Source organism: Sturnira hondurensis, unplaced genomic scaffold, assembly GCF_014824575.4.
Source record: "Sturnira hondurensis isolate 20B ecotype Veracruz unplaced genomic scaffold, ASM1482457v3 Scaffold0018097, whole genome shotgun sequence".
In the NCBI taxonomy this organism is placed as follows: domain Eukaryota; kingdom Metazoa; phylum Chordata; class Mammalia; order Chiroptera; family Phyllostomidae; genus Sturnira; species Sturnira hondurensis.
The window spans coordinates 1,753,774-1,767,765 of record NW_028090728.1 but is presented as its reverse complement, the minus strand read 5'-3'; the positions used below and the strand labels follow the sequence as shown (position 1 = coordinate 1,767,765).

The 13,992-nt window shown below is 53.2% G+C and overlaps 1 protein-coding gene across 3 annotated transcripts in view; it reads left to right on the top strand.

The window, feature by feature from the left end:
- The window catches only part of SLC5A10 (solute carrier family 5 member 10), a 75,288-nt gene that overhangs the window by 5,382 nt on the left and 55,914 nt on the right, over positions 1 to 13,992 (top strand). For all 3 annotated transcript variants that reach the window (XM_037068769.1, XM_037068768.1, XM_037068767.1), the window contains 5 exons: positions 4,307 to 4,378; positions 4,629 to 4,733; positions 5,108 to 5,167; positions 6,139 to 6,243; positions 12,979 to 13,084. In XM_037068769.1, the coding sequence (XP_036924664.1) occupies positions 4,364 to 4,378; positions 4,629 to 4,733; positions 5,108 to 5,167; positions 6,139 to 6,243; positions 12,979 to 13,084 (391 nt within the window). In that variant the 5' untranslated portion in view covers positions 4,307 to 4,363. The remainder of the gene's footprint in view (positions 1 to 4,306; positions 4,379 to 4,628; positions 4,734 to 5,107; positions 5,168 to 6,138; positions 6,244 to 12,978; positions 13,085 to 13,992) is intronic.

Below are 13,992 nucleotides of genomic sequence, written 5' to 3'. Positions count from 1 at the left end.
TATAGCTCTGCAAAGCTGCTCTGATCATGGTAAGATTAGGAGAGCCAGGCAGGGGAGGGGGGCTTCAAGGAGGAGAGGGCCCTGAGCTAAATCTTGGCATCTGTGAGGGTCTTTATTAACAAGGGACAGAAAACCAACTTCAAATGAGCTAAATGCTGAAGAAAAGGTAATGACAGCCATACTGAAAACTTCAGCAACAATGAAGGCTTAGGTACAGTGTGATCCGGGGCTGCACTTCGCTGTGGTTCTCTCAGCCTCCGCCCACGTGTGGCTTTGTCCTGAGCCCAGTTTCCCTCAAGGAGGCAAAACGTCCAGCCTAGTGGTTGAGCCTGGGTTTAAATTCTGAATCCACCACTTCCTAGCCGGGTGTCCTTTCACTGCTGAAAGCATTGCTGCCTTGTTGATAACACAAGGATGATCGTGGTACTTACTTCATGGGACTATTGTTGTGAGGACAAACCTCGTGTAGGTAAAGCATTTGGAACCAGTTCTGCCACAGAGGGTTCTCAGTGGGCACTAATGAGGGGTGCGTGGCTACCGTAGCCTCAGAGCCCCAGCTTCCTCGTTCAAGTCAGTGACTGTCCCACCTGTCCCACTGTCACACCTGGTTCAGGTGTGACAGCTCAGAAATGGGATGGGTTCAGGGCCCCACAAGCTGCAGACTGGGTCGGGCTTACTCAAGTCGATTTCTGGGAAAGACAAGGCCCCTTTAGGGAGGGAAAAGAAGTAAGTAAGGAGGCAATTGGCAGTGCCCACTATATCCTTAAAAGATGACAAGACAGGGCAAGGAAAAGCCTGGGTCATGGCCAGAGCTGCTCTGGAGTTGTGTGGCACCCAGCTGGGTGCGGCAGTCCCCCGAGACTGCATTCTGCATGGCTAGGCCTCAGGGACAGTGAGAAAGTAGTGGGGGTTGGGACTGGAGAAGAGCATGAAGGAGTGCACCGAAATCTTTGGGTTTTTTTAAAGGTATATTTTACTGATTATGCTATTACATCTGTCCCATTTTTTTCTCCCCTTTACCACCACCCCTCTGCCCCACCTTAGTTTATGTCCAAGAACTTATTGTACATATAAGTTCTTTAGTTTCTCCATTTTCCATACTATTCTTAACCTCCCCCTGCCAATTTTGTACCTACCATTTATACTTCTTATTCCCTGTACCTTTCCCCTCTATTCCTCCCCTCCTCCTCCCCACTGATAACCCTCCATGTGACCTCCATTTCTGTAATTCTCTTCGTGTTCTAGTTGTTTGCTTTTTTTTTTAAGGTCCAGTTGCTGATAGTTGTGAGTTTGTTGTCATTTCACTGTTCTATTTTTGATCATCTTCTTTTTCTTAGATAAGTCTCTTTAACATCTTATGTAATAAGAGCTTGGTGATGATAAGTTCCTTTAACCTTACCTCATCTGGGAAGCACTTTATCTGCCCTTCCATTCTAAATGAAAGCTTTGCTGGATAGAGCAATCTTGGATGTAGGTTCTTGACTTTCACGACTTGGAATACTTCTTTCCAGCCCCTTCTTGCTTCAAGGTTTCTTTTGAGAAATCAGCTGATAGTCTGATGGGGACTCCTTTGTAGGTAACTGTCTCTTTCTCTCTTCCTGCTTTTAGAATTCTCTCCTTACCTTTAATCTTGACTAATGTAATTATGATGTGCTTTGGTGTGTTCTTCCTTGGGTCAAACTTCTTTGGGACTCTCTGAATTTTTTGGACTTGCATGTTTATTTCCTTTGCCAGACTGGGGAGGTTTTCCTTCATTATTTTTTCAAATAAGTTTTTTATTTCTTGCTCTTCCTCTTCTTCTTCTGGCACCTCTATGATTTGGACATTGGATATTTAAAGTTGTCCTGGAGGTTCCTAAGCTTCTCCTTTTTTTTTTTTTACATTTTTGTTTCTTCATTCTGTTCCAATTGAATGTTTATTTCTTCCTTCTGTTGTAAATCATTGATTTGAGTCCCAGTTTCCTTCCCATCATTGTTGGTTCCCTATATATTTTTCTTTATTTTACTTTGTGTAGCTGTTACTTCTTCCTCTATTTTGTGACCTTACTCAACCAACCTTACCAGCCAACCTCACTCTGAGCAAAACAATTACCAGTGTTTTGAACTCTGCATGTGATAGGTTGGCTATCTCTTCATTGCTTAGTTCTTTTTCTGTAGTTCTTTTTTTTTTTAAAGGAAAGGTCTTAAAACTTTTATTTATTTGATTTATTTTTTTAGGATTTTATTTATTTATTTTTAGAGAGGGGGGAAGGGAGGGAGAAAGAGAGAGATAGAAACATCAATGTGTGGTTGCCTCTCATGTGGGACCCACTGGGGACCTGGCCCACAACCCAGGCATGTGCCCTGACTGGGAATGAAACTGGTGACCCTTTGATTCCCAGCCCGTGCTCAATCCACTGAGCTATACTAGCCAGGGCTAGAGTTTAAATCTCTTCTTTCATTTGGGCCATATTTCTTTGTCTCAGCGCACCTGTTATGTAGTAAGGGGTGGAGCCTTAGGTATTCTCCATGGCAGGGCAAGCCACTTTCCTGCATTGTGGCACTGTATGTGGGGGAGAGAGGGAATAATGTCCTTGCTCATCTCTGATCCAGCTTTCAGTCACTTCCCCTGCTACCCACAAGCACATTGGACCCTTCTGGTGCTGATTCCCAGGTGGGTGAGTTTGTGTACATTCTAGAACCCTGTAGGTCTCTCCAACAAACTCTCCTGTGAGGCTGGGAGTTTCTCCTCCCAGGAGTTTTGAGTCTTTCTTTTCCCATGCTGGAACCCTGGGTTGCATGGTCTGTCTCACTCCCCATTTGTTCCTCCTGGTTCATCTGCATGCAAATGTGGGACCACCTGCTCTACCAGCCACCACCTTACCTGCCCCAGTCCACCAGCCACTGCCTGGCTGCACATCCTCTCTGCCCCTCCTACTGGTCTGAATGAATGTTTCTTCTTTAACTCCTTGGTTGTTAGACTTCCACACAGTTTGATTTTCTGGCAGTTCTGTTTATTTTTTGTTTTTAAATTTGTTATTGTCCTTCTTTTGTTTGTGTGAGGAGGCAAAATGTATCTACCTACAGCATCAACATCTTTGAATAGTAGGCGCAGACAAATTAGCCTAATCATCTTGAATATAGGCTGTGGACAAAGTCAGGAGAAAGGAGCCTATATAGTGATTGGTATTTTGTGATCTAGCCTTATGTTATGATATGTATGCTGTGAAAAAAGGAATGCAAAATATCTGTCTAGATACACCTTCCATGTCCCTCTTTCCAAATTTCTTCTGTTTTCAAGTTTACACCTTCTCAGCTCCTCTCATCCAGGGAGCACTGCACAGGGGTCTGAAAAAGCCACCTGATCACTGACCCTCCCTGCGTGCTCACCAGGCCCCGGCACTGTTGTCAGAGTGTTTCATGGATTAACTCACTAATCTCCTAAAAGCCCTGTGAGGGCAGAACTGTTATTAGGCCATGATTCAAAAGAGGAAATGGAGGCACATAAGTTAAATCACTTGCCCAAAGTCACACAGCCAGGTGGAGCCAGGATTTGCTCCCAAGCATTCTGATCTCAGATTTTAAAAATTCCATACACATGGAACACAAAATCTATACCCCCCCCGCCAGACAAAAGGTATTCAGGAATATGCAGGTGATAATTTGTTGAACTGTATCAGAAATACAAATATTAGAAGAAATCAAGGCCAGACCTGGCTGGTGTGGCTCAGTGGGTTGGGTGTCATCCCACAAACTGAAGGGCCACCTGTTTGATTCTCCGTCAGGGCCTGTGCTTTGGTTGCAGGTTCCGTCCTGGTTGGGCCACATACAGAAGATAGCCAATCGATGTTTCTCTCCTTTTTCTTCTCCCTCCCTTCCCATCTCTATAAAATAAAAAACAAACAAACAAACAAAAAAACCAGATCAAGGCCAAATGGCTCTCAGATTTTTTGGCTCAAAGAAAGCCCAGCTTAGCTGCTCACTGAGGAATGATCTCAGAGAGGTCCAAACATAGACTTGACCTTCAGGGCCACAGTAACTCCTCTGAGGCTGTTTGACTGGTTGAGGATAGGAAGCATGGAGGAGCCCTGCTCAGCCAGACACGTGACACCCTAGTCAGTGATGGGCAGTGGGGCTCATGGTCACCAGCTCCCTGTTGTGTCTGTCTCCATCCTTCCCTCAGGCCCAGAGCTCGGGAGAGGTGGGGCAGGGGTGGGCAACAGCCTGAAGAAGGCTGGAAATAGCGGAAGCTCTGGAGAAGCAGACTGCTGAGCTCCACACTCCCTCCAGCAATGCACAGGGTTCCAATTTTTGCTCTGTCCTTGCAGTCCTCTTGTCGAGCCAGCAGGAACACAGTGAGCGGCTACTTCCTGGCCGGCAGGAACATGATGTGGTGGCCGGTGAGCATACCCTGACTCCTCCCACCCCTTCTTTCCATGGGCCACAACTGACCTCCAGGCCAGCCAGCATCTGACTCCCTGAGGTCACTGCCTAGGCTGGCTCAAGTAGGTGGTGATGGGGCGGGCTGAGGCTGTCAGGGCGTCGCCAAGCTGGGGGTGTAGGAGAGGGGTGCTGGAAATTGTGGGAAGGGCGCATGCATTGGAGTCAAAGGTGATCCGAAACTGTTGCCTTTTCCTCTCTCCCCTCCAGATCGGAGCCTCCCTCTTTGCCAGCAGCGAGGGCTCAGGCCTCTTCATTGGACTGGCAGGCTCAGGCGCAGCAGGAGGCCTGGCTGTGGCAGGCTTTGAGTGGAATGTGAGCCCCCGGAGTCTGGGCCCAGGCTGTGGGAGGGCGTAACCACCTGGAAGGCCCTAGATGGCAGCCCCATTGGATTCCACCCCTCAAAAACCAGAAGGACACCTCCCAGCCACTTGGATCAGCCAGTGTCTGCATGTGTCCTTTGCAGCAGTGTTCCTGGGGAAGTCTGGCCCAAATGTTCAACAGACCAGTGGGCAGGGAGCTGCTGGCCTTGGCCCAGGCTGTCTGTTTACAAAGGTGGAAGGAGGGGAAGGGGCTGCCCTGGGTGCTCATGGTGAGTCAGGCCTCCTGACCACCGGTCCTGGTTTCACTCTGGGCAGGGCTTGTGGGAGCTATGCCCACTGTCCTCACCCTGACTCTGTCCCCCTTAGGCCACATATGTGCTGCTGGCCCTTGCGTGGGTGTTTGTGCCTATCTACATCTCCTCGGAGGTGAGTCTGGTCAGCACAGCCTTGCATGGGCCTGGGCCCTGGTTCAGTTTGGTGGCGGGGATGAGCAGGACCCCCTGGCTTCACTCACAAGTTGGTGAACACTCAGAGGTGTGTCTGTTATTAGTCCATTTAACATTCCTATTAACCCACAAAGGCAGGGCCCCTGGGATGTCAGCCCAGGTACCTGTTGGGTTTCCACTGCCCTGGCCTGCTGCATCTTGGGGATGATGCGCCATCTAACTGGGCACACAGGCTACACATCTGGGTAGCACATGTGGACATCTGGGTGGCACACCTGATCCGCACACCTATGTGCCACACCTGGGCAGCACACCTGGACTGCACACCTGGATGGCACACCTGGGCAACGTTGTCCCTGACTGCCCATTCCTTTAGCCACAGCCGAGGAGTCACTAAGTCTAGGCATGGGCGTCCAACCTTTTGGCATCTCTGGGCCACACTGGAAGAAGAATTGTCATCTTGGGCCAGACATTAAATACATAGACACTGATGAAAACTAATGAGCAAAAAAAGGTTTTAAGTAAATTTATGATTTTGTGTTGGGCCGAATTCATAGCCATCTTGGGCCCACAGAGCCCATGAGCTGGACACTGGGATTCCATTTCCTGGATCTCTCAGTCTGTCCCCCACTCTGCCCCTCACAGCCACCTTCTCCATTTAGCCTCAACATAGCTTATCTGGTTTTATCAAAGCAGTTTCCCAATGTGTCCCTCTGTCCCTAGCTACTACCCCTCGAATCCATTCCTCATATCAGCCCTGAAAAGCCCACATGAGCCTCCCGCTTCCCTGCCTAAAACCCTTGGGGATGGTCAGAACCCTGAGCCCGGAGTTCAATGCCCAGTGTGGCCTGTACCTTGACCTTGGACGGCTCCAGCCCTGAAGGCTTTAAAGGCCCTGAGTGCTGGGCATGGTCTCGGGACAGTGCTCAGCCCCTGCCCCTGCCTCCCCAGATTGTCACCATGCCTGAATACATCCAGAAGCGATACGGAGGCCAGCGGATACGCATGTACCTGTCTGTCCTGTCCCTGCTGCTGTCTGTCTTTACCAAGATATCGGTGAGCTGCCCCACCCCCGCTTCTGGCCAGTATAGCCTGGAAGAATCCCACTCTGGGGGCCCCTCAAACACACCTGACATCTTCTTATCCATTTCTGCCTAAACATCTGGGGAAACGGAGGCCCAAAGAGGGGCAATGACTTGCCTGGTGTTACTCAGTGAGTTTGTGACAACTGGTCCAGGCCCCAGTAGGTTCAGCAGCCAGCATAGTTGGGAGAAGAATGTAGGTTCTGTGACTCCTGATTCACTCCAGGTTCTAGACTTGGGGCACCAGAGGGGTACTCAGTATCAGGGGTTGGTGGTGGGTGTCCCGTCCACTTCCCACCTTCCTGGGCCTGCACCAAGTGAGCCAGCACTGCCCGCTAGGGGGTGCTGAGAGTCTGTGGTGTCTGGGCTGAGGTTCGGAGGCTGCGAGGAGCCTGCCTCCTGCCTCTCCCCTGTGGCTGGGCAGCTCTGCCACATACTGATCTGCAGCAGCGCCCTCCTGGCAGCAGGGTGCCACCGCAGAGGGCGCTTCCAGGCCTCTTTCCCTGGCGGCCTGGTCCTGGCCCCACTGGAAGGTCAAGAGCTGAAAGCATAGAAGAGCGTCAGTCAGGACTTGCTGATGGCTGGTCTTGTCTGAACCCCTGACTTCACAGATGGAGAAACCAAGGCCCAGGAACGGGACTTCCGGTTCTTGCTCCCCTAGGGCCAGCTAACCTACTTCTGCTCTAGCTGCTGACAGGGCTCAGGATGCAGGGCCTCTGGGCTGGAGCTCTGGGTTGGCCTGTTCTGGCTGGGTCAACCTGGACAAGCCTGAGCTTTGTGAGGTAGAGGACTGACTGGCAGGCCCGTCCTCAGGGCTGAAGTGGAGGGTGAGGAAGGCAGGTCCGTGGGGTGATGGGAAGCTCTCAGTGAGGCTGGCTTTCTCCTCGCTATTAAAATCATGTACTGGACCTTCTTCAGATGGGTGCTGGGACTAGGAATCCCAGGCATGCCATCATCAGCTTTGTGGAACAAGTGGAGGCCTTGCGGGCCAGCTAGGAGCTGCGGGCAGGGCTCCCTGGGGACGAGGCCTTGGGCCAAGCCGAGGATCCCCCTTGTCCCTTCGCTGGGACCTGACTACGGTCTGACCTGGGCATGAGAGTAGTGCCTGGTGGCCCCTCTGCAGAACCCTGGAGCCTTGTAAGACTGGCCTGTGCCTTTCGCCCACCAGACAGCCCTGGGATCTCCAGGGCATCTTGTTGTTCCTGTGAGCAGCTTTCCAGGCATAATCAGAAAGAGAGCACCCCTCCACCTTCTGTACTAGATGCGTGCAGTGTCATTAGGGCTCTCTGGGTCTCCCGGAGTGGAGGGCCCTGGCTCTGCATCACTCTAAGGCCCAGGGTAAAATTTCCCACTCATGCTCTTTCCCCACTCCCACATTTTCTAGCACCCCACCCTCCACCCCAACCACCATCTCCCTGAGAACCAGGGGCTGGCACTGCGGTGGGAGAAAGATGTGTACATGGGAAGGACAAGCGTGGACCTCGGAAGAGGTGGCAGAGCCTGCTGGGATGGCATCTGATTTGGGCCTCAATGGAGAAAGGGATAGTGAAAGGGGAGCAGGCAGCCAAGGAGAGATGGGGTATGTGGGATGCGTTGGGTCAGGAGGCCTGGACTTTATGAGTCAACAGTCAGGCAATTTGGGGACCAGAGAGAAAACTGTGAGGAGGAGCAGGGAGGGAGGTCACAGGGAGTGGTGGGGACTGAGGTGCTCCAGCAGTCACACAGAGCAGACCTATGAGCCATTTGGCTCTGGGGCTGCCAGTGTCCCACCCCTGGCCTGGAGGGCGCTGTGAAGGATGAGGCCAAGGGCTCCGATGTAAGGGGTCCAAGTGCCCTGGTGGCACCAGGGCTTTAAGCAATGTAATGACGCAGTCAGGTTTGTGTAAGTGCCTCTGGCGCCTCCCAGAGGACAGGCTGGAAAGGACATAGACAAGGGGGTGGCACACTGGGGGTCGGAGGGGCCGAGTCATGAACCTAAGGGGTTCTTTTGTCCCCAGTTTCAGCCTGTTGATATTCTGTGGTAGGGCTTATAGCTCACACTCAGAGCCACCTAAAATGGGGGGGCTTCGGTGGGACTCCCAGAATGGATGAGGATTAAGGGGGAGGAGGATTAAGGGCAGTCCCAGTGTCTAGATGAGAGCACTGAGACCTAGCAAGAGGGGTCAGGTGCTGCAGGTCCCGCTGAGTCAGGCAGAGGTCACAGTTAGAACACAGGCCTCGGTCTCTCAAGCCAGGGGCCTGACCACTGCCCTGCAGTGCTGAAGCATGCAGGACGCAATGCTCCAAATGCCACTTTGTGATGAGGGTGACTCAGTTTATCCACTTGTAAAATGGGAAGCAGCCCATTGATGCCAAGGCCCTGGCTTCCCAGATGAGTAAACAGGGAGCACTAGATGCCAGGCTTGGTTTGGGAGGGGCTGCGGCCACCCTGGCTGCTGCTCTGGGCTGAAGCCGTTTGAAGCGCATGTGCTGGCCAGCTGGCCCCAGACGCCCTGATCTCACTGGGCTGAGCCTCGGGAATGCCTGGGTCTGCATTTCCAGACCCATCCCAGCTAAGGCCTGTGCAGATGGAGACTGTGGGGCCGCCTGCTGCCATCCCTTCGGGGCTGGCCCTGGTCTGCAGAGAGGGCGTGCAGTGTCGGGGTGCAGAGATCACACTGGCTCAAGGAGGGGATGGGAGCCGAGGTCCAGCTCCGTCACCAAGTAGCTCTGGGCCAATTCAACCTCCAGAAAGTGGATAAACCTGGTGAGACACCTCAGGTCACTTGGAATGAAGATCAACTGCGGCCTCCAAGGTCCTTCAAGATGCAGCCCCTGCTTCTTTGCCAACCTCACCTCTCCCTCTTCTGTCACACACAACCCTTCTGCCATGGCCTCCTTGCAATTCCTTGAACATGCCAGGCAGGACTCTGCCTTGGGACCTTTGCCCTTGCTTTGGCCTCTGCCTAGAAACTTCTTTCCCTGGATATCCACATGGCTCACTCCTTCACCTCTTCCAAGTCTTTCAAATCTCACCTTCTCAGCGAGATTACTCCTGCCCCAGCAGGGCCAGACCCACTTCCCTGCTCCCTCTTTTTCATACATGTACTGTCTTCCAGTGCGCTGAATAGGCCACTTAGAATGTCTATTGTCTGTCTCCCCCATTTTTTCCTTTGTTTATTGATGCAGTTTCAATGCCACTTTATGGGACTGAATGAGATCATGTATCCCAGGGGTCAGCTATTTTTTTTATAGAGCCAGAAGTATTTGTGACTGGGCAGGCCACATGCAAACTACATTTGACACTTCAACAACACAGGTTGGAACGGCACAGGCCCACTTATACATGATTTTTTTCCTCTAAATACATCGTCGGCCCTCCATACACCTGGGGTTTGCATTCGTGACTGGGAGTCCACAGACAGGGCGAGCGGACTGTGGGCATTGTCCTTACACCACTTTACCTGAGGGACAGGAGTATCGGTGGATGCTGGTGTCTGGCGGGAGTCAAAAGTTATACTTGCGTTTTTGGCTGTGTGGGAGTCACAGCTCTGAACCCCTGTGTTGTTCAAGGGTCAGCTGCTTTTAACCTTGCCGCTGGAGTATGGAAGACAGTGCCAATGGGCGTGACTGCATTTGGTCTGTGGGCGCTAGGGTGCCAATCTCTGGTCTGTGGAAAGGGGCCTATTCACTGAGTGTCTGTAGTGAGCCAGGCCCTGGCTGAGCCTGGGTGATGAACATGTTTCTTGCTCTCAGGGAACTCATATTCCAGCCAGATGAAATAAGTAAACAGATTGATACAGTCACAGCAAACACTGGGCTGACATCTAGAATGAGAGAACGGGCATGGGGTCCAGGCTTGCTTTGGAGAGTGGTCTGGGATGCAAGTGCAGGGCTTGCAGCTGAAGGAAACTGATGTAGCTGAAGCTGTGGAGCCAGGAGCCGGGGAGGGGGTGGCCAGGGGTGCAGGGAGTGCAGTGGAAACACAGGACAATCCAAGTGCAGGAGGGGCTGCTGAGGGGCTTCCAAAGGGATGGGGCCAAGCGAGGTGGGGCGGGGGGGCGTGACTGTTTTGTAACAGTGTCTGGTGGCATCAGATGAAAGGGAGTGTGGCTAAGCAGAGAAGTTTCTGGAACCCTGACAGGGTGATTATGGCCTCCATGGAGATAGACAAGGTTTGGGAGCAGGGGACACCAAGAGGATGCTTTAGGGTGAAGGCACGTGGTAAAACTGTGGACCACCTCGGCTTCTCTGCTACCACACAAAGGGAGGGGAAAAGGCCTCCGTGTCGGGAGGAAGTAGGGCAGGGTGCAGGTTCTGGCAAGGGGCAGCCAATGCTCCTGGGAAACGTGGGGCTCAGCAGATCAGCCCAACCTGAGAGCCAACTCAGCGGACAGCTCCCCTCGCACCTCCTCCACCTGGCTCCCTCCCTTACCCTCAGCTCAAGCTTTTTTCTGAACTCCATTAGTTGGTGACAAAACAGGGTCTGCTCCATCTAGGGCCCTGAGAGCTCCCAGTCCCCAGGGTCAGCCTGGTGGGGAGGCTGCAGCCTTGGGCCCTGCCTGGTGACTGCAGGCAGGGCTTCAGGCAAGTTGTTTGACTCCACAGTGGTGCCTCCTCTGGGGAGGAGACTCCTCATGACACCCACCTTGTAGGATACCCAAGCACCAGATGAGATACTCAGAATAAAGCACGCAGGGCAGTGTGCGGCATGCTTGTAGGTTTACCATGCACCCCAGGGGGACTTCCTGGGGTCAGGGTCTGCCGAAGGCATCAAAGATGAGGGGGAGCCCCTGTGGGTAGAAGGCACAGTGTGGGCACAGCCTGGGCCTCATGCTGGGGGAAGAAGTAACAGGAGGTAGTAAAGACAGCCAGTGAGGAACGAGTTCAGGGCCAGATCTCAGGGATAACAGAGGACCTCGGACACCATCCCAGAGGCAGCAGGGCCCACAGCAGGTTTCTGATGGGGGCGGATCAGTGGTTCCTGCCCAGCAAGACCCTGGCTGGCCTCACACCCTGAGAGTGGGCCTGCCTTTGAGACTTGGGTTCGCTGCCACTGTCCTTTTGATTTTCTTTCCAGGGTTTTGCCATCATGGGCAAGTCCCCTTGGCCTTGCCTCCCTCTGTGCCCACAGGGAGTTATATTAGATGCTGCAGCTGCTCCTGGGCCACTAAGCAAGGAGACACAGAGCGGAGGTGGCTCCCTCAGAGGGGTCACCTCCCATGTCCCCAGTCCTCCTGACCAGGGGGTCTGTAGAGGTCAGTGAGGACTGAAGGGCGCCAAGGGCTGCCTGCGTTCTTTCCACACCCACTTCCCCATTTTACAGATGAGAGCTCCTGAGGCTGAGGAGGGCTCACAGCCATCTTGCTGGGACACAGCTGACCAGGGACACAGACCCAGGTCCCTGCAGCTGGTTCTGAGGGCAGCTGCGGTCCACGGAAGGACCTTCAGGAGTGGCCAGAGGATGACCAGGTGGAAGAAGAGGCTGCTTTCTAGAGCTCTCCTGTGCCCCCACCCTTGGCCCTCTCGCCTGGCATCTCCCACCCCCATTTGCTGAGGCCTGTCCTTGGTGAAGTCCATTCCTTTCCCTGTGTCTCTGTTTCTCCTCTGGTCTCATGGGTGCTGCTGGCAGATGCACCACAATACACAGGCACACACACACTGCCAGAGCCAAGGGCCTGAGAGCCCCTTGTCAGTCTCTACCCTGGCGGGTCTCCTCTCTAAAAGGTGAAGGAGGAGCTTGGAGGGAGAGGTACAGGAACATGGGCTTTGGGTGAGGCCCACTTTCCACCTGGGCTCTGGGTCCCTGAGGCCTGAGGGAGCAAGGGTCCCCCAAGTCTGGCTCCCAGTAGTGTTCACAGTGCCAAGTTGGACAAAGCGCTGGGGCAACTAAAAGAGGCTGGTGCCCTGTGGCCTTGCAGACTGGCCCACAGCCTCGCCTGGCCTTCTTGGGGAGCTCTTGGTCCCAGCAGCCAGTTCAGTCTGTCTCTTCTCTACTCAGCTGGCGTAGAATGGCAGGTTCGGGAATGGGGAGGCCCGATGCCCTGCCCCCAGGTCTCACAGGGCAGGCTCCTGCTCTGGGCGCCTGCTGCATGTTGGAGGAGGGGCATGGTCTAGGAGGCTTGGTCCGGTGCTCACCCTGAGGCTAGGATTCTTGCTCCAAATGGGTGCTGGGACGGTGGGTGGCTAGTCCTGCCCCTGGGGACCAGCCTGAACCTAACATATGGTCCTGACCTCAGTTCCAATCCCACCAGGGGCCGGGGGCAGTAAACAAGGCTGCTCACTTCCCTAGCCCACACCAGCACACACGGCTGGTCTCTTCTTGGAGCGCCCTGTCTGCCATGGGGCAGAGAATAGGAAGTGCACCCAGACTTGAGCCTGCAGACCAAGACATGTGCACCTATTTTCTGAGGCCTACTAGTCTTTGTGGGCCTCCCTCAAGAAGCTCCCCTGGACTCTTCCTCATCAAGGCCCCCGGAAACCAGGGGGCCAGGGTTCTGCCCATCACACCCAGAAAGAGTCCAGACTCAATAGCTGTGCTGCTCGCTGGTGGGCGTCAGCCACTTGGGACTCCATGAACAATAGTGATGCCCCTGCACCCAGCCTCTCCACAGCCCTCCCTCACCGAGCCCCTCCTCATCCCTTACCCACAGGGCGCTGAGGCCACTCAGTGAGAGAGCAGCCAAGTGGGGGCTCACTCGTGCTCTGGGTCCTGTGGTTTGTCATACAGATCGACCTGTACGCGGGGGCTCTCTTTGTGCACACCTGCCTGGGCTGGAACTTCTACCTGTCCACCACCCTCACTCTCGCCATCACAGCCCTGTACACCATCGCAGGTATGGCACCCAGGCAGGATCTGTGGGGTCTTGGAGACAGGGGTCCTGACCACTGGGCGGGGCATCCGTGAAGCTGGTGGACATGGGCTGGAGTCTGAGAGGCTAGCAGGAGCCAAGGATGTGGCTGGGCTACAGTCAGAGATTTGTAGTCCGGCTCTGTAGGTCCCACAGCTCACCCACCTGCGAAAAGGCGGGGAACATGGGTGTGAGCAGCTGTCCCCCCTGGAGCTCCTGCTTGCTTCCCTGGTCCCACTCCCCCAAGAGCAGCGCTGTTCAGCTAGCAGAGCAGGTGGCCCAGCTGACACTGGCCAACCAGAAGAAAATAAGCACTGGATTCTGGTGCCAAAAAATGCAGTTTATGTTGCTAAGTATTTACTAATTTGTTTTTCTATTCTTATTGACACTGTGTTTTCTTTTAAAGGAGTAACTTTATGCTGCAAACAAGGAACTACAGTAATTACTATCAGCTCTCTATGATAAGCGCAACTGGCCTGTGTACCCAGGAGATTTATCACACTCTCAATCCCCCTCCAGTTCCTCTTCGTACTTTAGACAAGAGCCATAAAGACTCAGTCTCTTGGTCTTTGTGCAGAAGACCGAATGCCACTATTGCTTTTCTCCCCAAAAGTCCTTTTGTAGTAGAGAACTGGGGGGATGATTGGAAAAGTACTGGCTAAACTTGGCACAGGAGTTTCAAATCAAATGCCATATACTAATAAGTGGTGGGAGGGGCCCGGTACCGGGACACCTATTATTAGAATTGTTTCTTCCAACCACAGTAGCCCTTGACGTTACAATTCTTAGAAAATGGGCTTCCCTTTTATTACTAGAATGTATCTGTATATAAGAATTGTATGTGACCCTAAAGGCATCCATAGGCGCTCTCCCCTTGAGAGAGTAGTCATGCT